At 39.4% G+C, this 27,687-nt stretch overlaps 1 protein-coding gene across 1 annotated transcript; it reads right to left on the bottom strand.

Moving 5' to 3' along the window:
* Positions 1 to 770: 770 nt before the first annotated feature.
* nlgn3b (neuroligin 3b) lies at positions 771 to 27,583 on the bottom strand. The gene is made up of 8 exons (XM_067439145.1): positions 27,358 to 27,583; positions 19,305 to 20,003; positions 16,883 to 16,936; positions 16,046 to 16,201; positions 10,476 to 10,661; positions 6,071 to 6,195; positions 4,472 to 5,139; positions 771 to 3,311 (listed from the first exon to the last, which is right to left on the bottom strand). Exons 2-8 carry the CDS (start codon positions 19,768 to 19,770, stop codon positions 2,429 to 2,431), a joined length of 2,538 nt encoding a protein of 845 aa, XP_067295246.1. The 5' UTR covers positions 19,771 to 20,003; positions 27,358 to 27,583; the 3' UTR covers positions 771 to 2,428.
* Positions 27,584 to 27,687: the final 104 nt, after the last annotated feature.

Below are 27,687 nucleotides of genomic sequence, written 5' to 3'. Positions count from 1 at the left end.
ACTTTTTTTTTTTGTGAGTCCCATGTCCACTTGATTTTTGTGGAGTTCATGCTTATTGCTTACATTGCCAGCTGTGTGACAAAAGGCTTCGGCAATATTACAGCATAGTCCAAGGGTGCGCTCGGTTTTTCATCCACGCAGCAGTTTCGGATATGCGCCCTTAGGTTCAAGGTATTTCCATCTCTTGCGGTCATCTTTTTGTTGCACAATTTGCAAATTGCCTCGTCTGTATTTACCGTCAAAACCCAAAATACTTCCAAACTGCAGAAGTTGTGTTCTTTTTCGAGACCGAATAACTCAGTGCCCGACTCGCCGTCTTTTCCCCTCTCTCTCTCTCTCTCTCTCTCTCTCTCTCTCACGCTGTCACAACAACGCATACACATATTTAGGCATTTAATAAATAAATAGTATGTAAATAGTTTAATTAATTCAACTTATTAAATATTTAATAATTAATTGTTGATCAGCAATATGTAAGTTGATCTGTTTTTTTTTTTGACGGTTTGACGGTATTGAAACTGATACCGTTGCTATTTTTAGATCCCACGGTATACCATTTTACCGTATTACCGCCCAAGCCTAATCTCCACCTCTAACGGGGGGAGGGATAGAGTTATGGATAGGGTTAGGGTGTGGTAAGATATTAAAGATCTACCCATTAGGTAGTGAGAGGGAGCTGACTTACACACTCCACTCTCCTGTAAAAGGCATCACCGTTTCCTCTTAAGATCAAAAACTCCAAATCAATGCTGATAAACAAGGAGCAGGGATTTTAGGCAAACTCAATATTTACTGCAAATTTGAGGCAGAAATAACAGAGTATAAAAGAACAGACTTCTGCAAGCTGTTAAAATCAACAGACCTGAGCAGCTGCACACAGGTCACCCTCATCCAGGACAGACACACTGCTGTTGTCCAACTCTGTGTCTTTCCTCTTCAAAGTCCAGATGAACTCGAATGCTTGTAAATACTGCAAATTCTTTTATAAAGCTGTTGAACTTTCACACAAACACGTTAACAGACAAACGTTCTGCTGGTTACCAGGAAACTATCGCAAATTTGGCACAAAAATCATGGCAGGGGTGGTTAGCATGGGTAACATAGAGAATCTAACCATCTGGCAGGATATGACACCATGACTACACGATTATCCCCTGTGCAAACTCTGTGCAGCTCCGTAGTAAACATGATATTTTAGAACGTCCTTCATCAGAGAAGCCCTGTGTTCGGTACAAATCACCACATTCATGTTTCATGGGAAAGATTAACATTATAAGTTCTCAGCAAATCCTGAATGTCATATCACAGCGTGAGTGATGTCATATTACTGTATGAGTGATGTCATATCACTGATAAATACTGAAAAAAATCTCAATGCTTTCAAATTGAGTTCGAACATTTCACAAAACATATCAAACAAACTCAGATACAATACAGATTTAAGATGATCGAAAAGCATTTTCACAAAATGATAACATTTAGCAAGACAAATTATCTAAAGATGCTTAACTTGAAAATTGTACACACCTGCTCTCTCTCGCCCACAAATAATCTTCACACACACGCCGTGTTCTTTAAAATACTCGGCGTGATCTGTTTGTGTAATCTACACCTAAATAATTTGATTATACCAAAAGTAAAACAGCCTACATAATTCACCCGTTCATAGAGAGAGAGAGAGAGAGAGAGAGAGAAATATGGTATAAAATAGTACACTTTTGCGATTATAAAGAAAGAAAAAAAAGGTTTAGGATTTAAAATCAATCTGGGCTTCAAATGACCTTTGCTATGGATATAATCTGAGCTTAAAAACGATTAGAAATATTTTTTTTTTCCTGACACATTCAAAAAAGCTGTCTGTACATTGACGTTAATATATGTTATACTGTACAATAGCCATTAATATGTTTGTTATTACAGGTTATTATTATTATTACATATCTTAGAATAAGTGCTTGCTTGGTTCATAATGGTGAACCACTGATGGGACTCCAGCGCCCCCTACTGTTCTCAAACCACCTGCAGGGTGTAGAGGGTTTTAGAGTCTTGCAGCTCGCCCTCGGCTCCCCCTCCAGGTAATCCGCTCGTTCTTATTCCACAGAGAAGTTTCTTAACTGCTCATATAACGTGAATATTGTCTGTATAGACATAGGTCAGACATGAGCCGTACTGTGACACTTCCTTCTGGATATATTGTTCATTTCCTTCTGGTTTATATTATTGTTTATACTGATGGGTCGTACTGTCAGTAGTGCTGTAAATCAGGTGATTGTGCTCATGTTATGTATTAGTTTCACCTGCTATTTTACTTTCGAATACCGCTTGCACTGGTTTGATCTGGTTTACAGTAATCAGTCGCTGTGATTGTGTTGTAAGGATTTGTGGGATGTGAGTGTTGTGTGTTGGCGTGTGGAGTTTCTGTTGCATGTTATACACGTGTTGTTGAGTGTGGGTGGGGCAGGCTGGTGGAGTTGTATCCATGTGTGAAAGTGTTGTAAGGGTGCATGCTGGGATACCCCATCAAGGAATTAGGAGACATGGTGATGGTGTTGGGCGTCATGTTAACACTATTGGGTGTCAAGCTAACTGTGTTGGGTGTCATGGTCCCGCTATTCGGTGTCATGGCGACAGAACTGGGTGTCATGAGTGGAATGTCATCCGGTGAGCGGCGAAGTGTGAGGGCGTAATCCCGCGGAGATGACGCCGGGGTCAAACGTAGGGGGTCGCACAGTGACCCCTCTTCCTGGTTACCCCCGGAGATGGAGGTGGGCGTGTAGCTGAGGTCATTGGGCGGGGTCTGGCGCTGAGGTCCAGACTGAGGGGGCGTGTCTTGTCGACTGCGTTTGTCCTTGCGATAGTAGAGGGCAGCAAAGGCCAGGACGTTGAGGAAGAGGAGCGATGCTCCCACAGCGATCGTGACACTTAGCTCTGTGGAGTAGTCGCGCGGATTGGCAATGACCAGGGGTCCGCTGCGTGCTGTGGACTGGGGGGACTGTTTACCGGGGGTACGAGCCTTGTTGCCCCCTGGCCGCGGCGTGGCACTGTGAGAGCTGTGTGTGGTCAGAAGAGGTGGAACTCGTGTGGTGGTCGACGTGTAGTGGAACATGTCGTGCAGATTGTACAGGTGAGGTACCAGGTGCTTCCAGAAGGCCACTTTAGTGGCCCGATAATGATCCCGAACACGAGGCTTCAGCCCAATATGCAGATACAGCTGGTCATGAGGACCGTACTTGGCCCATGTCACTTCTTCGAAACGGTTTGCCTTGGTGTGGATGAACTTAGTGTCCTGAGGAACTGGCTTGTTTGGATCCCTAAACAAACAGACACACAAAAAACAGTTAATTAATTACATCTGAACTATATAAAAGTCTTTTTTTGTTTTGTTTTAGTACATTTAGCTCATATAATGATTCAGTTTAGTCCATTTTGCATAATTGCATATAAATTTAGTCAGCTAAATGAACATTTTACTGATGAAAAACTAACGGGAAAAATGTACACTGCCATTTAGCAGTTTAGGGTCAGTAAGAGTTTTTTATATTCAGCAAGGATGCATTAAATAAAGCAATTTTTACTAAGTAATTCTACAAAAATATTAAGCAGCACTACTGTTTCCAACATTAACAATAATAATAATAATTGAACAGCAAATCAGCATATTAGAATGATTTCTCAAGGATCATGTGACACTGAAGTCTGGAGCAATGATGCTGCTGAAATTACAGCTTTGCCATCACAGGGGAAAATTTTGTTTTTAAAATATATTAAAATCTAAAGTTATTTAAACATGTAATAATAGTTCACAATATTACAGTACTTTTTTTTTATAAGATAAACTCAGCCTTAGTGAGCATAAAATACTCAAAATATTTTTCTGACCCCAAACTAAACAGGATTTAGTGAATAAATATGTAGACTGTTATTTTAAACACATATCAAACATTTACAAGATTTATCAACACATTCAAAATGACTGTTGTGAGCTAATATATGTGTACAGCATGTATCTACAGGTACATGTTTTAATGCCACTTTCTTTCCACCAGAAGGCACTGTTTCATTGATTTAAATGCTGTTTAAGGTTGAAATTTACTTACAGCATTACTCCTCCTACAGTTTCTCTATGCTCCCTGTGACCAACTTCAAGGTCACAGTGAATGTTTACCAGTTTACCATTCACACTTGTTTACCATTCCCTGGTGGCTGGGTAAGATGGGAGCTAGTTGTACTGTGGCAACATGCTATAGTGTAATATACTATTATCTTACTAATGTGTAATGCCTTTTTACTACTACTTTCACGCAATGGACTGTGAACAAAATAGATGTTTTTAATGATTACATAACTGATTACAGAGTGGCATGTTTGCAAAACAAAGTCCAGATATTTTATTGTTGTATTGTCAATGAAAATAGTGTGCATATTGTTTTGATTAGTTCCTTGTGCTAAATTATAGAGTGTTCTGTTTTACCCAGTCTTTGCAAAGTTGGTCCAGTAGGTCATAACGACGGCGCTCAGCATGATATCATTACGGGAGAAGTTGCAGGGAAAGAGTTCGGTGGGACCAATAAGCGGAATGCCAAATACATAGGGGAGCTCATCACCGTGTGCAGAGTCCGCCCATGGAGGCTTCATAGGGCTCTGGCAGTGGTGGTAGAATGCATAGAAGAAGGTTGGAGAACCGTAACGTGCATGCAAGTCGGCTGTCACCACAGCTGGCTCCACCCACTGGTGATCCGTAAACATGGCCACGAGGGTTTTGCGGCGGGTCTCAGGATTGTCACGATCGGCCCAGTCGGTGTACATGAACTTTATGGTCTCTCTAAGAGTGTCTTTCCCTTCTGGATAACCGTAGAGACCGTCCACAAAATCAGACACTGTGAAGTCAAAATCCGAACCAGAAACTCCGCCCTCTTCTGGTTCCACCACGCCCTCTACGAAGCGGAAGCCTTCGCCCTGGTTAACACCCAACATGATGTCATAGTTAAGAAACTCGCCCTGCTCCATTAGCACTTCAGGGTCATCCGGGATGAGGTCACCGTCAATGACCGGGCCAAAGGCCACATGAAAGCGTGCTGGCTGAATTTCCTGCTCCACCAGTTCCCTGTAGCTACGCTTCTGCATGCAGAGGACCAGGTCCTGCATAAAACACACCACCATTATTTCAGTCAGGACCACTTTGAGAATGAAATTTATTGACAATCTTTGAATTTGGCGAAAGGCTTAGGCTCCAAGGTGCTTGAGCTGCCATACTAGACAGCTTAAGATACATCCTTGAAACATAAATCCCCCAGCTTTCAAATAAAGTGTCTTAGCATATATTACAGAAAGAGATACAATGATACATAGATTTTCTATACAGAATCCAATACTCAATATGAAGATACTAGGAGGTGAAGGGGTGGAGGTGGGTGTAAATGTCTATGCGACAGACTGAGCATATGTTTGAATGAGTTTAAATACTACAGTTGATTAGAGTAGGTGGTGGAGTAAATCAGCTGAGCGTCAGCTGATATCGTTTATCGATCAGTGGTCTGCCTGAACTACGCTTGAATTCCATTTGATCACTCAAGCTCCATATCTGCTTTCTCACCTACATAACTGGTAAAAAGGCTAGTTAGTAACAGGTTGACCTCAAAGCTGTCAGTTTGCAGTGTTTTTCTTTTCAAAACCAAACTTTTCAAGGACACATTAAATCAATCAAAAGTGACTATTCATCAAGAGTCCTGAAAAAAATGATCTAAAATATGTAGCAGCACAACTGCTTTCAGCATTGATAATAAGAAGAAATGTTTCATGAGCAAGCAAATCAGCATATTAGAATGATTTCTGAAGGATCATATTATGACACTTAAGACTGGAGTAATGATGCAGAAGGAAATTCAAATTTGCCATCACAGCAATAAATTGCATTTTAAAACGGTTTTCAAAGTATTTTTGTATAAAAAAATTGACCAACCCCAAATCTTTCAACAGTAGTGCACACAAAAGTTCTGCATAAAACACCCACAGCTGTAATGTCACCCTTTAATAACTCAAAATACACTTAAAATTAAAACAAACATCTTACTTGTGTGTCAAGGACATTACAGCCGACACGCTCTGCGAGGAGACGAGTGTATTTCACAGGCTGATAGTTCACTGACCAACTGGACAGTGCTGAGCCGCTCTGAATTATTGCTCTGTGGAACAAACCTGGAGAGAGAACAGAATGTCAGAAGAAAATAAAACCGTAAATGCCATGCCAATATTCCATATCAGTAATTATATTAGTATTATATCCACAAAGGGCAGTTGCAGTATCTTTCATCTGTCATGAAAAACTGGTCCATCCACATCCTGAGCTTTCTAAGAGACTGAAGGCCACCTTTATGTGAACCTCACAACCTTCAACCAAATTATTATATTTTTCTCATCTATTCTCAAATATTAAATTAGATCATTTAATACAGTGGCAGTACATGCTGAACAGGCCATTTTTTTTACATTTGGAAAACAATCTGTTCGGCCCATTGTTAAAAATTAACTTTTTTAATCAATGGGCAATTGATCTTCAGGGTCATTTATGCTTTTAAAGTGCCATTTTTCCTTGACCACACACCGATTCTGTCAAATGCTCCAATTGAATTATGTTTATTGCTCAATTTTGACACTTTGTATTCAGCGGCTCTCACAGATTTGTAATCAGTAAGATAATATAATATTAGTTAGCTTGAACCTGAACCTACCGAATTCATCTCCCATCTGGTTAGTGGTGGGCTTTTTTTTATCATTTCATTTTTCACATTCAATTATCTCCTCTGAGACAGTGATTACAGATATCGGGCAGCTAACATGTCTATATAGACACTAATCCCAAACTTGATAGGCCTAGAACACTTCACTATTGCAGCCTTTAGCAAAATCTTTTTGCCCCCAGATTGCTCCAGCAGGACTGTTGTTGTAATGAGCTTTTACCATGGCTCTATGGTTGCACTGTATGAAAGTCATGTAAAGAAATTTCACCAACCTTGATCAGGTGACTAAAAAAGGTTGGATCTATTTAATTCCACTACTTCATTTCAACCAAGAAAAGGCTTTCATAATTAGCACATGCATTTCTGACTGCAAATTACTCTACAAGGAAACAGTGGAGAAACAACTTTAACAGCTACATCCTACTGGGATGCCCTACTGGGTGTAAAACATGCCCATCACTCACCAGATGGGAGCTGAATTTCGGGACTTGAAGCTCAAGCCAGCTATTATCAGAATCAGAAAGAGCATTATTGCCAAGTGTGTTATTGCCACACACAAAGAATTTACCCATTGAAGCTTTTAATACACACACATAAATTGGTACATATTACCAAACAGAATAGAAAAAGCCTAAAGCTTGGCACACACTCCGCAAGAACAAAGAAATATGTTAATTTTATTGAGGTGGCAAGAACAAGAACAAAGCTCGTTCTGGCCAAGACATTCTATACTTCACGAGAAAAGAAGGTGCTGAACATTTCAGTTTCTCTGCATTAGCCACGCCCACTTTACATTTCTGACCAATCACACAATAGTTCTCAGACACCCACAAGAAAAAAAGTTTCTGCTCAGGCGATGTGTCGAGAACAAGCTGTGAGAACTCCCGAACCAGGGCTGCGAGAACTAAATTACATTTTGTTCTCGCAGAACTGGGAGCAAGAACTTTTTTCTCAGTTCTTGCAGAGTATGTAATGGCCTTTAAATAAGTTTTTTTTTTCTCACCTATTTTTACTGCATGAAAAAAATTAGGCATGATAATTAAAATATTTGTATATTATTTATTTATTATATAGTATTTTTTAAGCCTTTAATGTTGTCACAGTAAATCCAAAGCTAATTTAATAATAATGTGGAAAATATTTACTAGTATTAAAGGAGCAATATGTAATATTTGCTTATTCAAAACAAAGGTGTAGCTTGATGACGCTGTGAATGAGTGTGGCATCATGGGAGTTGTTGTCTTCACCTCTGCAGCCAGTGGAAATGAATCCAACTGGACTTGGGCAGAAATTATATTCATATGAGCTAATGTATTAAAGATTTATTAACGTTTACTGTAGTATGAAGCAGGATGGTGCTGAAAACCGTTGGAGTGGAACAAGGCTGCTGGAGCGATTGCTAATGAGAGACGAACGCGACAGAGTAGTGGAGCTTTTATTATTCCGTTTCTTCCAGTCAAGCGGATGTAGTGAAATGCAACACTGTTTTATCATATTATATACATCTGAGTCTGTTAAAAGTTATGTTATAACGCTACTCGGCGGCTAGTATGAGAGACTTGTTGCACACTGCAGTAAGCTAGATCGATATTAGACATGGTAAAATATGATACCTTTGGTAAATCAAAACGAGATTTAAACAATAAGACAAACTGTGTTGAGCTATATAACAATTATATGTTTTGACATGTTATGATATGTTCCAAACAGTTGCTCACCTGTCTAATAATACACATAATATATTAAAGTGTCTTTGGTGTTTCCATGGTTTTCCATGTTTGTTTTTTCCAGAAATCGAGGGTAACGCGGGTATGATGTCATTGACTCTGTCCGTGTCCTGGTTAAAATTGCTTATTTCTTTGGATTTAAACATTCTTGGAAACATTTGGGATAATGTAAGGTTATTAACAGGTCAAAAACATATAACAAAATAACATAAAATATATAACATTGTTCTAGTGGTTTTTGGATAGTTTAATCCAAAAATCATACATATTGTGCCTTTCATAAACTTTAAACTGCATTAAAAAATATAATACCTAATCTTTGCACCAATGGTGGTATCCTAGTTTAAAAACCTGTGCTTTTGATGCTATATCAATTTATGTTAGCATAGTGTGGGAGTATAAAAACATATAAAATAAATTAAGACTCTTGTTTAATAGAGTGGAGGAATGAATAAATGTCACATAACCACATCAGATAATAAACAAAAAATATTACATTTCATGAAATTTCCTCTATCGCCGTCATGTAGAAAATATTACATTCAGGCATACAAAATGCAACAGAATTCATATAAATATGTAGATTGATCCTTTTTATCCTTGTCTGCAGAAGAGCCTTTCTAGTGAACAGTAAAATTGATTTTTGATTGTTTGAAGTCATACTGCATATTTTACTCGGTCTAGAACAGTCAGAATAATTTAAAGAGAGCTTAAGTCTTAATGACTTATTATCAGTGTATTTCAGAGAAGCAACAAACCGTAGAAACCATAGTTAAATGTTAGGAGGGTAGAGAGAACGGGATGTAGATTAAGTCCAATCATTTTGAACCTCTACATAAATGATATAGCAACAGTACCAGCGCAGTCTGTCACCCCTGTACTCACTCTATACACACAAAAAACAAATGTCTGCTCGATGGGGACGACCTGTTCTGCTGTCCCCCCTACAAAAAACTACAAAAAGAGGACACTCCCTTCTGGAGCAATAACTGCAAAAATTGGTAGTGACAGTCAATTTGGACAAAAACAGAGATAGGTTTTCCGTAAGAAAGCAGGATTTCTGGAAAACAGATACCAGTTGTGGTGGAGATGTCATTCAATACACAACCACCTATCTTACAATTTAGATAAGTGCGGCTGGGTTTTATTCAGGCTGTAAATGCATTAGGTGAGAAGAGCTACACAATTATTCAGCTGTATGTACCAACAAACGCATGCATCAGATATGGCTATGAAATAGGGGGATTCGTGTCAAATTGGCCAAAAATGACATAAAGAGAGAGAGAGAAGACAAAACAGTGAGTGAAAGAGATGAAAAGGTAGAGAAGTTATCAGTACTGTACACCGAAGCAAAACGATGATGTAGGATCAATACCCCTGCAGGCGTGTGCAATTGGCTCTGATCTCTGTAAAACACACTTTGCACACACGCCTTGCAGTGACAGACACACCTACACACACTTGAGGCCCACAACAGAGGGATAAGGCTGATGAGGCAGGAGACAAGTTACCATGGTTACAGCAGAGATTACCGTGGTAACTGAAACTCAGATGTGACAGTGGTCATGGTTGCAGAGGCAGCTGTCTCAGCAGTTACAGACTGCAAAAATACACTATACGTGCCTTACCGAGACGCACCTTTAACTCATTACCATATAAGGCATCACAGAGGGTATAATTAAATAAGTATAATCATAGAAAATGACCTCATTACCAGGATTCCAATGAGCAGATTTTAAAAGGACATTTTGTCCATTATCTCTATTTTCCAAATAATTAATTGATATTTAAATGTATGTATTATCATTATGAAATCATATTTTAATATGGTTTTTATCGAAGTATACTCACTGTCAGGTCCCTCTGTTTCGATGTACAGTATGTTCATGAATGATGATGTTCTGAATATAAATATTTGGAACAGTAGCGGGGAGAATTTCACTGCATCTGTGACATTATGTTTATATGTTGAATTCAGTATTAATATTATTTGAATTGTCTGATCTCTGACCTTCAGAATGGTGTGAAAGAGTGAGCAAACTGACACAGGACGCTCCGATTCCTGAGCCAAACACGGTCACGCGGCCTGGATCACCACCGAAATATCCAATATTCTTGTTGATCCAGCGGAGAGCCTGAATCTGATCCAAGAGGCCATAATTCCCTTTAGCGGCCTGGTCACCTGTGCTTAAAAACCCTGTCAGAGAGATGAAGAGGGAGGACAGAAAGATTTGAAAAACCATCTTTTTTTTTGGACTACTCATCAATGATCCTAAAAAAAGTTCAATCTTTTTGTCTCGTTTATGTTTTTTGGCAGCTGAAAATAGAACAAATTTACCGCAGTTCTCAGTATCACTGAGATTGTGGGTATCATTTTTTGTAATGATGCATAAAAAAACCTTAAACTCTGAATATGGCCACACCACCTGGAAATGCTCGGAAACCTTATGAAGTAAGTTGCAGGTCAGGGAGGTCTATACCAAATGTCTGATATAGACTGCACAAATTCAGCAATCCTATAAGATCATTACATATCACACTGTACGACATGGATTTAATACTTAGGTACGACATATATGTAGACTGTACGTTGAATCGTAGGCTACGACGCAAGTTAGTATAGAAGAATAAAATGTGCTAGTGATAAACAAATAGAGCAAGATTAGAAAAAAAGGAGAATATAGATGCGGTCATGGCTAGGGAAAATATAGTCTCAGCCTCAGACGTCACAGACCGTTGGCTTAACGCCTGATGCATATGGCACACTTTTCTGGAAACACTTCAGGAGTTTCAAAGTCGTCATTTGATTGGTTGAATTCTATAGGATGTCTGTAAGATGCGTGTGTTGAGTTTGTTAACTGTCTGCCTGGAAACAAATGCTGTGACTCGTGGCAGAAGAACGTGTTTACAACTGTGACAATGAACGCTTACAAGGATCAACTGAACGCTGGCATTTCAAAAGTGTGTAATGTTCACAGCTCCATTGTTGCAGTAAACTTGCACAACATTCTAGAATTAATAATTTATAGATGCATGCCAGTCTGTTATTGCTGGGACATCATCTTTACATTTTCATGGCCCTAAACATGACACGGCACAAAACAAACTGTGATTGGTTGCGTTACATGTCAGTCAAACATCCTCTTGGGCAGTCCTTAGTCAATGAAAGCTGCGGTAGAGTCCAGACCATCTGCTGTTAGTCTGAAGGTCTGGCTATGCAAGATTAGGGAATAGAGGAAAACTTGGCATGCCAATTTTGCAAATGGAGCTTGAGGTAAATAGTTTTAAGTTTTACCACCAAGTCACGTTGATCAATATGCCATTTCATGTTGCATTTTATTAGTCAGTGGACATAGGTCGAAGCAGCAAACACACTGTGAGATGATCATTCTAAATTTCTGACATTGTCAGAAAATTATTGCATGCTATCTTTGGTCGCAAAACCATGACAATAGCCGTTTAAGAATCTCTCTCACTGTACGACGTAGGTCCGATGTTTTGTGGCCAACACGGAAATCAACATAATTGGCCATCTTCGGTCTGGGACAGCCCAAAATTATACTATGTGTACCATGCATTAAAAAAATAAATCATTAGAATTCTCATTTATTGATTGCCAGTTGTTCAGTTTTACTGTAGCTATACTTTTCTTGACACAAAAGAAAATCAGGTGGTGTAGTTATGGCATCTGCCAGTAGGGGCTAACTGGGTTATGCTTCTACCCAGCCAAAACATCTTGGTTACGTATGCAACCCTTGTTCCCTGAACAAGGAAAGGAGACGCCATGTCTGAGAACCACCTACTTCAAGTGTAACTAAACGAGCCAATGGACATTGGCATGCAATGACTGCACCAGTTGCTCAATTGCAGTTTTTTAATGAAGAGCCGCGTAGGTGGACTGGCATCCCAGCAGGGTATAGAGAACGAGGTGACCGGACGTCAGACATGTTCACAAGTCCCTGCAGTCCAAGTTAAGTTTCAAGTCTCTGCGGTCCAAGAAATATCAAGTCAAGTCTTTTTTCTATTTTTAGCAATATTTTTTTTCCCAGCTAGTTGTTATAATTAACAGTGTATTGAACTATCAAAACAAATACTTTTACTTTAAAATTGCTTAATAAAGCACACACAATACTACTTAAAGGAAGTGTATGTAAGATTGTGGGCAAAACTGGTACTGCAATCACTTTCAAATGACTGTAGATCAGTGTAACCCCTCTCCCCCTCCCCCCTGACTCGAGGTTGCCTGATAAGCTGCAGGATCCAGCAGGAACGTTTGTAGCTGCAGCTGAGGTAACTAGAGCAGATCTGGCAACCCGGATGCCCAAACCCTCCTGACTTCGTGATTGGTCGATAGGTGGAGGGTGGAGCTTCAGGCCAAAACACAACATGTCAACATCAACATCAGTTGAGGGCTGCAACAACTTTATAATGACAATATCCTGGCCGGACTACTGTTGTGAGTTATATAAGTATTTGAAATTAAAATGATTTCTTATTGTCTAATGTCTAGTAACATATCAGGGCAATTTTATGATTCATTGAAATACATTTCTTACATACAGTTCCTTTAAAATTAACCGCCACAAGGGGAGCGTTAGGCTATAGTAAACAACACGAAGAACATTTCCATCTGCATATCTTGTTTGTGGAAATGAGTCGGTCAAGGTCATAAATTGCGTATGAAAGGACATGGAAATGTGTACTTGAAAACCGACTGCGAGCAAGCCTCTGCTGCTGTGTAACACCCCAGCTTCATTAATTGATTGCTTTTTTTTAAGGTAAGTCTTGACTATATTGTTACTATTTCTTGCTAATTTATATAACAGCAGTTTTCTAACGGGTGATGAATTTGCATACCTGCAGATAAGTCACACACCGGTGGGCTTGGTGTGTTTAGAAATGTTTTGTGATATTTGCTGCTGCAGCACTATTTGTCAATGAATGAGTTGTAAAAGGTGGCGTTTTGTGCTGTCATGTGAGGTAGTAAATAGAGAACGTAATTGATAATGCCATGCTAAAAGAGTTTTTTCAACAAGTCTAAGTCTTCAAGTCCATGTCCAGTCCAAGTCAAGTCTAGAGTCAAATCTCAGGTCAGTTGCTTGTGAGACCAAGTTAAGTTGCAAGTCATTTTTTGTCTCAGACTCGAGTTTCAGACTGGTCACTTCCGACACCACGTCAAAAAATGATGAATAGGAATCCCTATCAAAGTGCCATTGCCTCTGCCCCCTTCCAGTGCCCTGTGTGAGCCTCCTGAGCTCTCTTACCTCTTCTCACACAGAGAAGTCCATCACTGCTGTTCTGGATGACCCGCTCAGTGACTTATTGGATAACGCTGGGAAAGTGTGTCCTCTAGTAGGAGGGAACGCTGCGGAACCCATATCGTACACTGAAGGAGCTCTGTGGAATATAACGCCAAACCAAAGCCTGCAACGCAGAGCGTGCTGAACGGACAAACAGCAGATACAGTGCTGGTGACAGATAACCACCGCATCCAGAAACACACTGAAATAATGTCATCTTGAAAAAGACGCAAGCTCTATCTGTGCAGCTCTTTTAGAAGGATGCTCTCCTTGGTGCTGAAGAAAGCAGGGAAGACGGTCACAGCGACACAGTCCGGGAAGTAGTGCAAGCTGATGTGCGCACTCTCTCTTTTACCAGCCATAAGAGCGGCTTTTTAGCGGTCTTCACCTAGCACACCGGACCAGCTGTGAGAGCAGCCTTTGTGTTTGCTCTTACAAACAAAACAGAGAGACAGTACAAGTACCACGCTGCTGTGCCGTCACAAAAACACAGACTGAAGAGGTCTGTATCCACAAAAGGCATGCTCAGTAAGTTTGAGCAAAAAGCTAATTTGATGCAAGCACCTGTGTCTCATTTATACCCACGCTTTGTGGCATGACCAGCTGGTGCAATCATTGCATGCCAATGTCAATTGGCTCATTTAGTTACACTCGAAGTAGATTGGCTCTTGCTAGCGAGATTCCTATTTGTCGGTCTCTGACGTGGCGGTGGAAGTGACCGACTGAATGGGAACTAGACCCTGTTTGGGGCACGCCATTGGGATTGACTCTGTTCTTTAGGAGCTGCTAACAGCCTGCCCAGCAATATTTTGAATATCTTTGTTTAAGATGTACAAAAGAGCTTTGATAAGTTCATCTATCCAGGGCTCAAGACTAACGTTTTTCACTAGGAGCACAGTGGCCCCCAAATTAAAATTTTAGGAGCACAACCTGAAAATTTAGGGGTGCACACCATAAATCAACATGCTAATTTCCACTGTATTACTAATACTCAAATGACAAAATCTTGAGCCAATAGCGTTTCGAGTATGAGATTTGTTGCGACAAATGCGACCTTTACTGACCGAGATACTTTTGAGTCTGAAAGAGAGATCTAGTTCATGGACGAATTGAATGAACTGGTACATGTCTTTGGTGAAGTTAACATGATGAACCAGTTGTTGAACGATACTTATAGCGAACAGGTAGAGCATGGCTTGTGTAGTTGGCAGCAAAGAAAGAAATGCACACTTTACCATTGTAATGAAAACAGTGTAATAACGCAGGCTGATGGTTAAATCATTACTGTGCAGAGCATAAGGACTGGTTTTGTGTTTGCATTATGTTTGTTTGAACAGGTTTCTTCTTTTAAATAAAATGACTTCATTATGTTTGAGTCATGTACTTCTATAAAAACCGTAAAACAAATAAAAAATGTGACAGTATTGGTTAAATAGATCTCATGTGTGTCACATCAGCAAATATAGCATTCTAGAGAGCATGTAATTGGAGTGAATCTATTGAATGAACACGCCTACATTTTCTGGTCGCACATGTGCAACCGGATGTAAAATTCAGTTCCACACTCTCATTTGGTGACATTCTGGAGACCTGCTAACTGTAAGTCAGAAAGTCAGGATATGGGTAGAGGATCTAAGCCTATTAAAGACACAGTCTTTGAAATAGTGATTGAGTACTCCAAACAGAGAGTACATTTCTTTCATTCAGAGGTTTTATTGCAACCGACAGGTTATCAGTAATGATAAATGTAAGGTGATGATAACTGTTTGCTTTCAGAGATGCTTGCTGTTTTATAGGGTTCGGCTGTGCTGTCTTTTCAGAACATTCTTCAGAACCTTTTCATTCCTAAAGATGAGAGCATTCTTCACTCTACCTCTCTTCTCTTTCTTTCATTGTGGGTAATTTTTCTGTCTGATAACATCAGAGTAGGAAATTTGCGTTGTTTTGATGCTTTACTCTCTGAGATTTAACAGAATCAGAGCTCTTTAGAAAAGAAGCACACTAACCGCACTCTCTCTGAATGAGGCTGTAATGGACATATCTCCTCCCCAAGCATTTATAAAACATTATTGAGGTCTTCTAAAGACTTGGATGTTTTTATAATGGCTGACATGTTTCATTTGGAATGACAGTATCTTATCTTGTGCAAGGTGATCTTTCCTCCGAAACATGAACAAAAACGCTGTACTTGTTAATATATTCATATTTCACTTATTCAGCCATAATAAACCGATTTTCCCAAATTTTAAAGCTTAAAAAGTTTTTTCCATATGATACATACCTAATATTCCCACTCTGTAGTTAAGGGTTATGACGATGACATTGCCGTAGCTGGCCAGCACACTACCATCCATAATGTTCCCCGTGCCCTCCATGTACGAGCCACCATGTATAAACAACATCACAGGACGGGGGTCATCTCGAGAATCCCTCAGCCCTGCATTCGCACACACACACACACACATACGCACAGACATGAAGCTTTCTGCATTCTGAAATGTTTTTCACAGCTGCTCAAAATTTCCACAGAGATATCTTCTGCACCACTGACAGACTTCAGGTTTAAATAATCTATTTATCTTATCAACATTCAAAGCACAAGTGACTAAACATGACAATTTAACCAGCCAAGATCTGCCTCATCCTTTGAATTACTCAATTTCTTTGAGATTAATTTATTACAATGATTATAGTCATTTCATGGCGAAGTGATGTTTTCATATGCAGCGTTGACAAATAACGGTAGGTAAATTAATAATGTCTATTCGCTAGATGCATTTGCAAATGATCAGTTTGAATTACTGCTCAAAATGTATAAAGAGAAAGTGGCAAAATCTATTAATACAGACTACGAATTTGAAATAAAATAGGAACAGTGTCAAATAATTGCACATGTACAGTGGATGATAATATGATATCTACAATCACCCAAAGCCATGCCAAGACCAGGGGCAAACACACTGGACCACAGTATAAAATCATCCTGAAAATGATGCAACATTGTGTAAATATCATCCAGATGATTCTCTCCTGCATTAACCACGATGGGATAAAAAATGAATAGGAAAAAAACATTAAAAATGGATTCAACTGAAAGAATGATGAAAACGGGACATGCCATCATCCTCTGAACGCTCTGTGTCAGCTGACATGTCGCCTGTTCTCTTTGTACCTAGAGAGAGAGAGAGAGAGAGAGAGAGAGAGAGAGAGAGAGATGATAAATTAGAAGAGCAGATAGAAACTAGACCGCAGAGAAACATGTGGGTGTGTTTGTGTGTGTTGTGGGTTCTGTGTAAGTGTGTGAGTGGGGGATGTATAAAAGCTCAGTGGACTCTTCTCTAAATTACTGTGTGAAAAAAGGGTTCACTTTCCCACATCGAACCCTGCAATAATAAAGCTTTCAACATTTTACCAGCAGAAATTTGCTATTCCTTTAAATGAGGCCAAAACAGTGCTGTAAACGTTCACTCCAGTGGACACAGATGCTGCTTCAGTTCAACGTAAAGACTGCAAGGAAAGCACAGAGAGGATTCTGGCCATAGGCACTGAACTGGATATCAGAGAAGCCTCTGATTTAGCTTAGAAAGACTGAGAAACACAGGAACTGAGAGGATCTGTGGAGGACTGCAGTGTGTTTAAACTAACATAACAGGGCTCCAATAGAATATCTTATTTTTATTTTTGACATCTAACAACCAAAATTCAGTCTTGGTGCATTATGTTTGTTGGAGTGTTGGGGAAGCTTTGAAACTGTAGTTTGCCAAGATTTAAGCTATTCTTCATCTACAGCAGTTAAAGGTCCCGTTCTTCGCGATTCCATCTTTCAAACTTTAGTTAGTGTGTAATGTTGCTGTTAAAGCATAAATAAAGTTCAATGCCAAGCGAGATATTTTATTTAACAGAAGTTCCCTTTCAAAGCCTACAGCGAACGGCCGGTTTGGACTACAGCAGGAAGTGCAGGGATGTAATGACGTCACTAGAACTGTTTTGTTGACTAACCCTCCGCCCACAAGAACACGCAAAATAGGGGGCGTGGTCTTGTTGCTCTCTCACGTGGAGAAGAGCGCGCATTCAGCGCTTGCATCTCCCCGTTATGGTAACAGGCGGGACCTTTCCGGCCAAAGTGCGCTAAGCTGCTGTCCAATCACAACACGGGAAGCGCTGGCCCAATCAGAACTTGTCACGTGTTTCTGAAGGAGGGACTTCATAGAACAAGAAATCATCAGGCCGTTTTTAGGACAGAGAAAACAGCGCTGTACAGATAAGTAAATTGTATGAAAAATACTGTTTTTTTACACGCGAAACATGAACTCATGTTATATTGCACACTGTAAACACAATCAAAGCTTCGAAAACACGCAAAGAACGGGAGCTTTAAACTACAGTCAATCTACACAGATCAAACTTTATTTTCAAATAAACACAGCTCTTTTTAATTTTTATCAAAAATTCTGAACACACACACACACACACACTAAAAAAACTATGCTCTTTGAGTGCCTTGAAAAGTGCTATATAAATGTAACAAATTATTATTATCAATGATTAAAAACAGCACAATGTTTTCAACATTAATAATAATAAGAAATGTTTCTTGGGCACCAAATAGGCGTATTATGATTTCTAAAGGATCACGTGACACTGAAGACTGGAGTAATGATGCTGAAAATTCAGCTTTGCCATCACAGGAATAAATTACATGTTAAAATATTATTATTTTAAATTGTAAAAATATTTAACAATATTAACGTTTTTACTGTATTTTTGATCATATAAATGCAACATTGGTGAGCATCAGAGACTTCGGTCACACACACATTTCCCACTATAACGTCTTTTGCCTCAATAAACTCTTAATTACTGCTTATTAATAGTTAATCCAGTAGTTATTAAATGTAGGTATTGGGGAGGATTAAGGGATGTAGATGGTCATGTAGAATAAGGAATTAATATGTGCTTTATAAATGCTAATAAACAGACAAAATCCTAGTAATATGCATGCTAATAAGCAACTAAACTAAACCATAAACTAAACTGTTACAGAGACTTCTTTAAAAAAAATTTACCGACCGATATATATAATATATATGATTATTTACTTATTTTTATTTCACACAAACAGGGTTTTTGAAGGACAAAATACTTAAACTTAGACAAATACACACTCAAAAACAAAAACATTAAATATATAATAGATCCTATGTTTGTATAAATGCAGCTTTTAAATAAATGGCCTGCAATAAAAAATTATCTAAAATGCAGCACAGGAACTTAAATGACTGATTCTTTATAAAACTGTTTAATTACATGAACCGTCTGAATCAACTGATTGCCTTGAAGGAATATTAAAATAAAATAATAAAATGTAAATATTATTAAAACAGAAAAATAAGGGGGAATATGTGCCTTACAATACCCCAAGTGCCAAGTAAAAACTACAGCAAGTAGATGAGGAAGGAACTAGGAAGCGAGAACAAAAACCGGTGAAGTTTTATATATGAAATAAGGAACGTGTGTCTGCATTTTGCATTTGTACTCACCACTTTTTGTGGGTACGTATATATTCATGTACAGACAGTCCTCACTCTGCTCCTGCAGGTATGTAGCGACGGTGTCAAGGTTGTAGGTGGCCCAGACGGGCATCATGATGTCAGGCACCGCATTGCGTACGGTCTGTGGGCAGACAGGAGGAAAGCGGGTGGCGTTCCGTACGCCGGACCAGGCCGATGGAGCATCGGGCGGCATGAAGCGCTTCTCTCCTACAGGCGGGGCAGCGTAAGGCACGCCCAAATACTGGTCCACAGGGCCCAGACCCTCCGTTGCCACAGCAACCCGCATCCCCCTTAGTCTGCCAAGCGCTGTGTTTACTGTAGGCTGGTAGGTCAGAGCTGTTGCCATGGAGACTGACCACATCAACCACACAAGCAGCCAACACAGAGCAAAGTTCAGAGGTCGGCAGAGCAGGTGGGTAAGCGGCAGGTGAGTTGCTGACTGTGTGTGCCACATGGTCCCTCTTAAAAGCACACACACGTTCACACTGAAAAATCTCTGCCTTTAGCTCAATGACACTCTCTGCTTTGACACAATCACACTCTAGCACTCCAAAACAAACGCCACACACTCAGGAAGATCCAGTGGGCATCTTCGCAGCCAGGTGTGCACCACCAAGTGCTCCATATTGGTTGTTGATTTCAGCAGGTGAAGCTGTTCATTTTTCCTTAGATCCTTTCAGCACAAACCTGAAAAACACACAAACAGGATGTAAGCCAGAACCTATCATCACACCACTCAGAATATGAACCACATCTGAACAACATAACATTTTACAGTGGCTTCAAAAAGGGATACTTAATTTCAATCATAAAATGCATGAATGCCATAGCATTAGATAGCTCAATATCAAACCAAATGGCATTTATTTTGAAGACAGAACACTTTTCAAGCATAAAAAAGGAGTTAAAATGAACTTTGTAATGCAAAAACAACATTTCTGTCATGACAGAGTGTTTGGCATGGTAATGGATGTAACAACGTTAATGTGTTTGATCTTGGCGGAATAGATGTGCTACACTGCTGTTGCTGCAGAGCAAGAACCGGACTACTCAACACACTGCTGTGAGCAAGTCAGACATGCTGCTTCTGTTAACTGCTACAGCAGATGCTGACCAAGTATTGGTTGAGCAGCAAGCACATTGGCTACTGACATTGCAGGAACCAATCAGCTGTGCCCTATAGAGGCGATGTGTTTGCAAGCGGATTGAGGTAAAGGAAGTGTATGTAAGATTATGGCCAAATCTGGTGCTGCAGGTGTATCCCCCCTCCCCCCTGACTCGAGGTTGCCAGATAAGCTGCAGGATCCAGCAGGAACGTTTGTAGCTGCAGCTGAGGTAACTAGAGCAGATCTGGCAACCCGGATGCCCAAACACTACTGACTTTGTGATTGGCCGATAGGTGGAGGGTGGAGCTTCAGGCCAAAACACAACATGACAACATCAACATCAGTTGAGGGCTGCAACAACGACTTTTAAATGATAATATCCTGGCCGGACTACTGTTGTCAGTGGTATAAGTATTTGAAATTAACATGATTTCTTAATGTCTAGTAAATGGACTGCATGGTAAATGGACTGCATTTATATAGCGCTTTTATCCAAAGCACTTTACATTTTTGCCTCACATTCACCCATTCATACACCGACGGCGATGTCAGCCATGTAAGGCGCCATCCAGCTCGTCGGGAGCAGCAGGGTTAGGTGTCTTGCTCATGGACACCTCGACACTTGGTCAGGTGGAACAGGGGATTGAACCACCAACCTTCTGGTTTGTAGACAACCTACATGAACCACTGAGCCACTGCCGCCCCTCTAGTGACATATCAGGGCCATTTTATGATTAATTGAAATACATTTCTTAAATATAGTTCCTTTAAAGCAACAATATGTTTTTTTGTGCTAAAAATGTATATGAGTTATGACGTTGCTCTGTGCATTCACTTGTTCACACTGCTAAGAGTAAAGCGCTCCTGCCAAATAAAACCGGAAACGCAGGGGTTAGCGCAGATATGACGCAATTGACAGGCGACTTCCTCAAACGCTATGCAGACACGTCCCGGGTCCTTAGTTAAAATAACAGTTTTCTCACAATTTACAAATAGTTGAAAACATTTGGGATATTGTAGGTACTCAACTGAACAAAATATATAACACCGGCCTAGTGGTTTTTGGATATTTTACTGCAAAAAATACTACATAGTGCACCTTTAAAGCAACAATATGTTGAACTTTTTTGTGCTCAAAATGAGCGAGTACATCATGAATCCATTTTTCAAAGCGTGCTTTTGTCTTATCCTAAATCGCTATGGTACACTTATAATAAGTCTTTATATTCAGACTATTTTAGTCCGGTTGGGGTCGGCACGCTGCGGAATAGCCCAGTACCTGTGTGACTAGACATAGACAGAGAGATGTAGCTCCAGCTACAGTGTTCTTCTGCAAAATGCTTGCACTTGTGTTTGTTAACCACTAGAATGCCAAAAGTTACCTAGTGTTGCTTTGAAGACCTATCAGCATGCGTCAGCTAAAGTTTCATGACAGAACTTTGTATGCATCTGAATATTACTGAATGTAACACAGAAGAATACAGTAGTATGTATTCAATAGTTTGGGGATGGTAATATACCGTATATTTTTTATTCAGCTTGGATGCATTAAATTAACACTTATAATGATACAAAAGATTTGTATTTCAAATAAATTCTGTTCTTTTGAAGATTCTATCTATCAAAGAATTATGAAAAAATATAGGTTTTCACAAAAATATTAAGCAGCAATACTGTTTTTAACATTGATAATTAAAAAAAAAATTCTTAAGCTCTAAATTAGATTATTATGATTTCTGAGGGATCGTGTGACACTGAAATTACACTTTAAATATTTTTAAATAGAAAACAGTAATTATAAATTAAAATAATACTTTAAAAATAGTACAGGTTTTAGTACGTATTGTAAAATGTTACACAATACTAGAACATCAACTTTTTATTTATTTTATTTTTTAAATCTTATTGACCCCAAAACTTTAAATGATTGTGCACATGAATGTTCTATCAAAGGGTGTTCTTTAGAGAGAGAAAGCCAGCAGAAACATTCAATTGCATATTGCACACAGTCTGTGGTTCATATCATATTTACACATGCACTAAGGGGAAATTACAAACTCTTTAACCCTGGACCCTTGCATGGTCTCAAGAGGAATCAGCAGGTGGATCTCATATGTTCTGAGAGGAGGAGCTAAAGTCTCATAGTGCAGGGCTTGTGTTCAGAACACAAGTTGTATGAGTGGATCGATATGCAACGCTTCAGCCACAAACACACAGAGCAGCTGCTTTATCTGAAATCAATGTGCGTGCATGACGCTGTGGGATGGCAGCATGTAGAGCCTATGGGCTGAAACCCACTGCATTCATTAACCTGCACTGCAGTGATGAGGACCAACCTCAAAACAACAGTTCACATCTACTTCCTCCCATTCAAAAACCTGGCCAAAGATCAGACCTGGAGGTCTGACAGTCTGTGAGTGCGATTCTGGCTGGGTAAAACTTGAGCACCAAACAACTATTGTATCATTAAGAGGGCTCAATTTCCAGGATGCATCATTTATTTGCATAAAATCAATATGTAACAACAATGTTAAACAAAACAAAAATTAACATAACTGACCTTTTTTTTTAAAGACATTTTTTGTTGTTGCATGTTGCATTGGCCATGTGGTGTGAAGTCATGTATGAAGATATATGTCATGGAGGGGTTTATGTTCTTTTTTTATGGGCCACTAATTTAGAAGTTATGGTAGATGACAGATTTTCATTAACACATTAATCATTAACACATTGACCTTTACTCTGTCACCTTTAAAAAAAGCAGAAAAGTTTCAAAAGTGAATACTTTTTGCCCAGTTAACCAAGTCTTTTCTGTTGATAATTAAAGGGCACTTCACCGCTGGCAAAATGGACTTTCAGCAAAACTTGGCTGCCTGTAGAAGGGAAATCGGTGCAAACTGACTAGAGAAAACAGAGAAAAAAGCATTTTGTCTTTCCTTTTGCCAAATTGGTAGGAAAACTTAACAACACCCATAATGCAGTGGGCATGATGCCGTCAGACCACTCCCACACCAGTCTGCTATGGATTCGCTTGACCATGAGTCAAATACTGCCTTGATTTAGTAGGAAATACTTCTTAGCAAACCCTCAAGTTACAATGACGTCCACTTGTATTGTTCCTGGGTGCAAGAATTCAAAGAGTAAACGTAGCTTTCAGTTTCTAATGAAGTTGTAGGCAGAGGCTACAGACTAAATGACTTTGAACATAGTGTTTTAGGGGAAAACAAAGAAACTGCCATTTACACGAAAGCCCTGGAGCTGTCGAAAGTCACCAAGACTTTTGCTGACAAATAAATGTGAATTTCTTAGTTTAGGTAACAGAGAATGACTAAACATTGTTCATTTACATAATAGTACTGACATTGTAATAATAGAAAGCTAGGATTGAAAACTGGCAAAGTTACACTTTTAAGTAGTTTTATTTAGTTACACTTTTTTATTTATTTAAAAGACGTTTTATTTATATAGGCAAACTTAAAAAAATTATAATCCCCATTTCCCAACTCAATGCCCTAGAAGCACTGTTTACAGAACATGCAAATACCAAATCTGTAAGCCTTCCTAAGGCTTTGACATAAACACACACTTTCTGGGTAAAAAAGGGTCTTGCAACCATTTACAGCCATATACAAAAAAAAGTTAAGTATCAAATAATTCTGTATCAGAGCTTTGATCTCAGAGACGTTACAGAAATAAAAGTGAATATCAACTTTGTGCAGAGTGGTGTAAAACTGTGGTGTGTTGAGCAGGTGCTTATATGACCTATTTTATGTAATTGCCTTTCCAGTAAATTCAACTTTAGAACTGCAAACAACACAAAATAAAACAAAATCCCATACACAGAAACAACCAAAAGCAATTGCTATGCAGATGTCATCACTGACATTATAATGCCTTAAAATAGCAACCTACAGGATAAAATAATTATAATAATTCATTGTGCAATTAACTGGGTCATTCCCATTATGCAGCACCTCTTGAACTCTGAAAAGTATTTTGATTAAAGGTACACCAGACCTTAAGAAATATACGCTGGCCAAGTTCAGGCATTAAAACCATCAATTATAACTTGATGAATTACACAATGGCAAGATCATTCCCTGTCATGCTTGTAAAACGAAGAGTGAAATAAATTAAATGAAATTAATTATTTTCACACAAATATTACAAATCAAATATTACATTTGTTCTACTTAGAATAAAGTTATGTAAACTCAGTAACTAATTATATTAAACGGAACTTAATTATATTAAACTGAATGAGCAGTTGCAGCAGATTTCTAAATCCCAGTATGATTTGCACCAGACTGTAAAACATAATTAATGTTATTTGTGTGTTGTTGCACAAGATTAATATTTGGATGGATGTTCAACATTTTCTCACATGATCACAGTTTATTCGCTATAGTTTAGAAAATATATGACAATAACTCAGAGTTAAACTGTATCAGAACAATTCCATCTTGATAATGTCCGATAACTGATAGAAAGGGATGTAATGGATTACAATCAACCAGCTGTCAGCTGTTACATTTAATTACAAAATTAGATCATACCAATTTAGGTCAACCAATTACTAAGCAATGCTTAATTTCGTTTAGTTTGTATTAGCAATTGAATATAAAAATAAATAAAAAACACTTAAAGAAAACATGGTCAGGTCAAAGTGTCTTAATACTTTTGGTCCCAATTTGTTTATCAATTTTCCCGGTAGTCCAATGTATGAAGAATTTTTGAATATATTGTCGAAGTTTACTTTATTGTGCTATCCTCACTTACAAGAATGAACTATAGTGTCCTGCACCCACTAGTAAAAAAATATATGTGGTGTCTGAATAATTTTTGGATTGACTGTACATGTAATGTATGGATAGGTTCCACACGTGGTTCATTACCACTTGCTAGCTAGCAGTTAACATGATGCTTAGTAAAAATCAGTGAGTTAGCTTAGTCGATATTTAAATGACAATTTGTTTGAATATAAAATTAAAATTACGTTTGTTAACTAGTTTAACTGTTTATTTATCTTTGTTAATGTTAATTTCAACATTTACTAATGCATTATAAAAAATCTTGTTTGCATTATGTGAACTAACACGAACAAACCATGAACAGCTATGTATTTATAATATAAAATAAGCCAAAAACTAACTAATAAACCATATTTAAATGGTGAATTTAGAAAACCATGCGCTAAAGCCACCCACGGGCTTCTTTTATGGATATTTTACTGTTAGTTCACTCCTGTCGCTGTCCATGGTGCTGATGAGATACGCTACCTGTATCAACATAATCAAACACTCGCTTTTCTGTAAATACTTTTACATTTACGTTTTTATTTTAGCTCTGGGTTCCTGCACTACTGTAATATGGGTCAGTTAATCTGAATCGTATGAGCCCATCGAGAGAATACTGGGAGTCCGTTTATTCCAGTGCCCATTTTCCAATAGCTAGCGGACAAGGGAGGACGGCGCGCGCCTGAATCAGGTCAGCTGTACAGTGATGTGTTTCAAAATTGGGGTCCTTTATATTTAACCCACATAACTGTGTGAGAAATGAAATGATAAAGTCTGCTTTCATTTAACTGACGAATTCAGCTCTGTACATGAAACTTGTGCTTTTGTCGGTTTAATGATACAGGGTAAACTGCTGCTTTTCTGCATTCATTAGGAATGGGGTGAGTGTGTGTTCCCCGGACTCACGGCGGGGACGGTGAAAGAGACTACCATACGAGAGATGAATACCAATAGTCTTGTCCCTCCCCCTCCTCCTCCTCCTCCGTGGCTCCGACTGAACGGTGCAGTGGCGGGATGGCGCGCGGATAATAAACTATGCGGGGGCATTTCATTATAACAACTCCAGTTAGATTCAGTATTCACTGCACATCTGACAACAAGTTGTTCGTGAAAATGTACCTGTGGTGTCACGACCCTTCCTTCGAATCGGCTAATGCCAGTGTTTGTATCGTAAACCTACAACATAACGCCTTTGGACACGCGCACACATGTGCGCGCGCTGGGAAAGCGTTAAGCAAACCGAGCCAACAGATGGTAAAATCACTATGACAACTTGGTACGGGTACGGGTACGGGTTCGCTTCCTGGATTCACCCACACGGACGGTCGCGACACTGGTTTCTGACTGGCACTCCCGCGTGAGCTGCCGTTACCTTTCCAACAGGTGACGAACTGCAGCTTTAATTCACACGCGCGCAGCGTCACGCGCCGCCCGTGATTAATATATCAGCGGGTATTGAGCATGCACGCGGAGAACTACTCGACCCCCGAGTGTCCCTCGAGCAGACAGGCCTGTGGAACAGCTAAATAACGGTGATGGCAGCGGTGTTTTCAAACAGATGCGAATAAGTTTATGTAGCCTGACAACGAGTAGAACTACAAAGCTGACTGTTTACGACCATCTAATGACTATGATTAACGAGATCCCACAGCCCAGATGCAGCAAAAACATGCCTTTGAGGTTATTCGAATGATAACTCTCTCTCTCTCTCTCTCTCTCTCTCTCCTCTCTCTCTCTCTCTGTGTGTGTGTGTGTGTTCGCCCTCTTGCTATTGCAAGCGTTCATGCTGCAGATGAGAGAATGAAAATGCCTTTAAAATCATATCAAATCAAATTAAATAAAGAAAATGAAATGAAAATATTTATTTTACAAAACCCGCATCCCTTTATCGTAGCCATTTCCCAAACACAAGCAATGCGGCGCATTCGTTAGACCATCGTTCATTGTTCAGTCAAAACGCGTTCCACATACACAATCCAATTCACGCTTTTCTTTTCATAACTAACCCATATTTTTTTTATTCACCAGCATCGGAAAATTGCTTTTATTACTCGGGATCGTTCGTTCTCACCGCTGCCTGGTATTGAGAACCGACGGCGCACATCAGATCAGCCATAAATAAAAAAAAATTGGGCTCACCTGCCGAATCGCTCAGCCGGTATCGCATCCGAGCGTGCACTGTAATAATCTCATATCTCATCGTTTCCACCATTCAACATGCCCCTTTTCCCTCGTCGAGCCGTGTGAACGGAGCTCGGCTCTTCTTGCGTTTTTCTTATTTTCAATTAACGTCAATCTCCCCGGGTCTATTTTAAGCGCGCGCGCTTTGCGCGGTCGCGGACGCAAGGTCAGGAGCGCCCACTGCCACGCGCGTTGCCAGGCAACCGAAGGGACACGAGCGATCTTACAAACCGGCAGCGAAACAAAATAAATAAATAAGTACACAAGGCGGATATAGGCAGCAAAAGC

This window comes from Pseudorasbora parva, chromosome 3 (assembly GCF_024679245.1).
Source record: "Pseudorasbora parva isolate DD20220531a chromosome 3, ASM2467924v1, whole genome shotgun sequence".
Classification (NCBI taxonomy): Eukaryota; Metazoa; Chordata; class Actinopteri; order Cypriniformes; family Gobionidae; genus Pseudorasbora; species Pseudorasbora parva.
Note: the sequence above shows the minus strand (reverse complement) of the source record. Positions and strands in the feature narration are given on the sequence as shown.

Bases quoted from the DNA above. Each gene is read 5' to 3' on its own strand.
- nlgn3b (XM_067439145.1), bottom strand. From the start codon at position 19,770: ATGTGGCACACACAGTCAGCAACTCACCTGCCGCTTACCCACCTGCTC. The intron at 16,937-19,304 runs GTGAGTACAAAT...CTCTCTCTCTAG, and splicing joins ATACGTACCCACAAAAAGTG to GTACAAAGAGAACAGGCGAC. The intron at 5,140-6,070 runs GTAAGATGTTTG...TGTTTTATGCAG, and splicing joins GTAATGTCCTTGACACACAA to GACCTGGTCCTCTGCATGCA.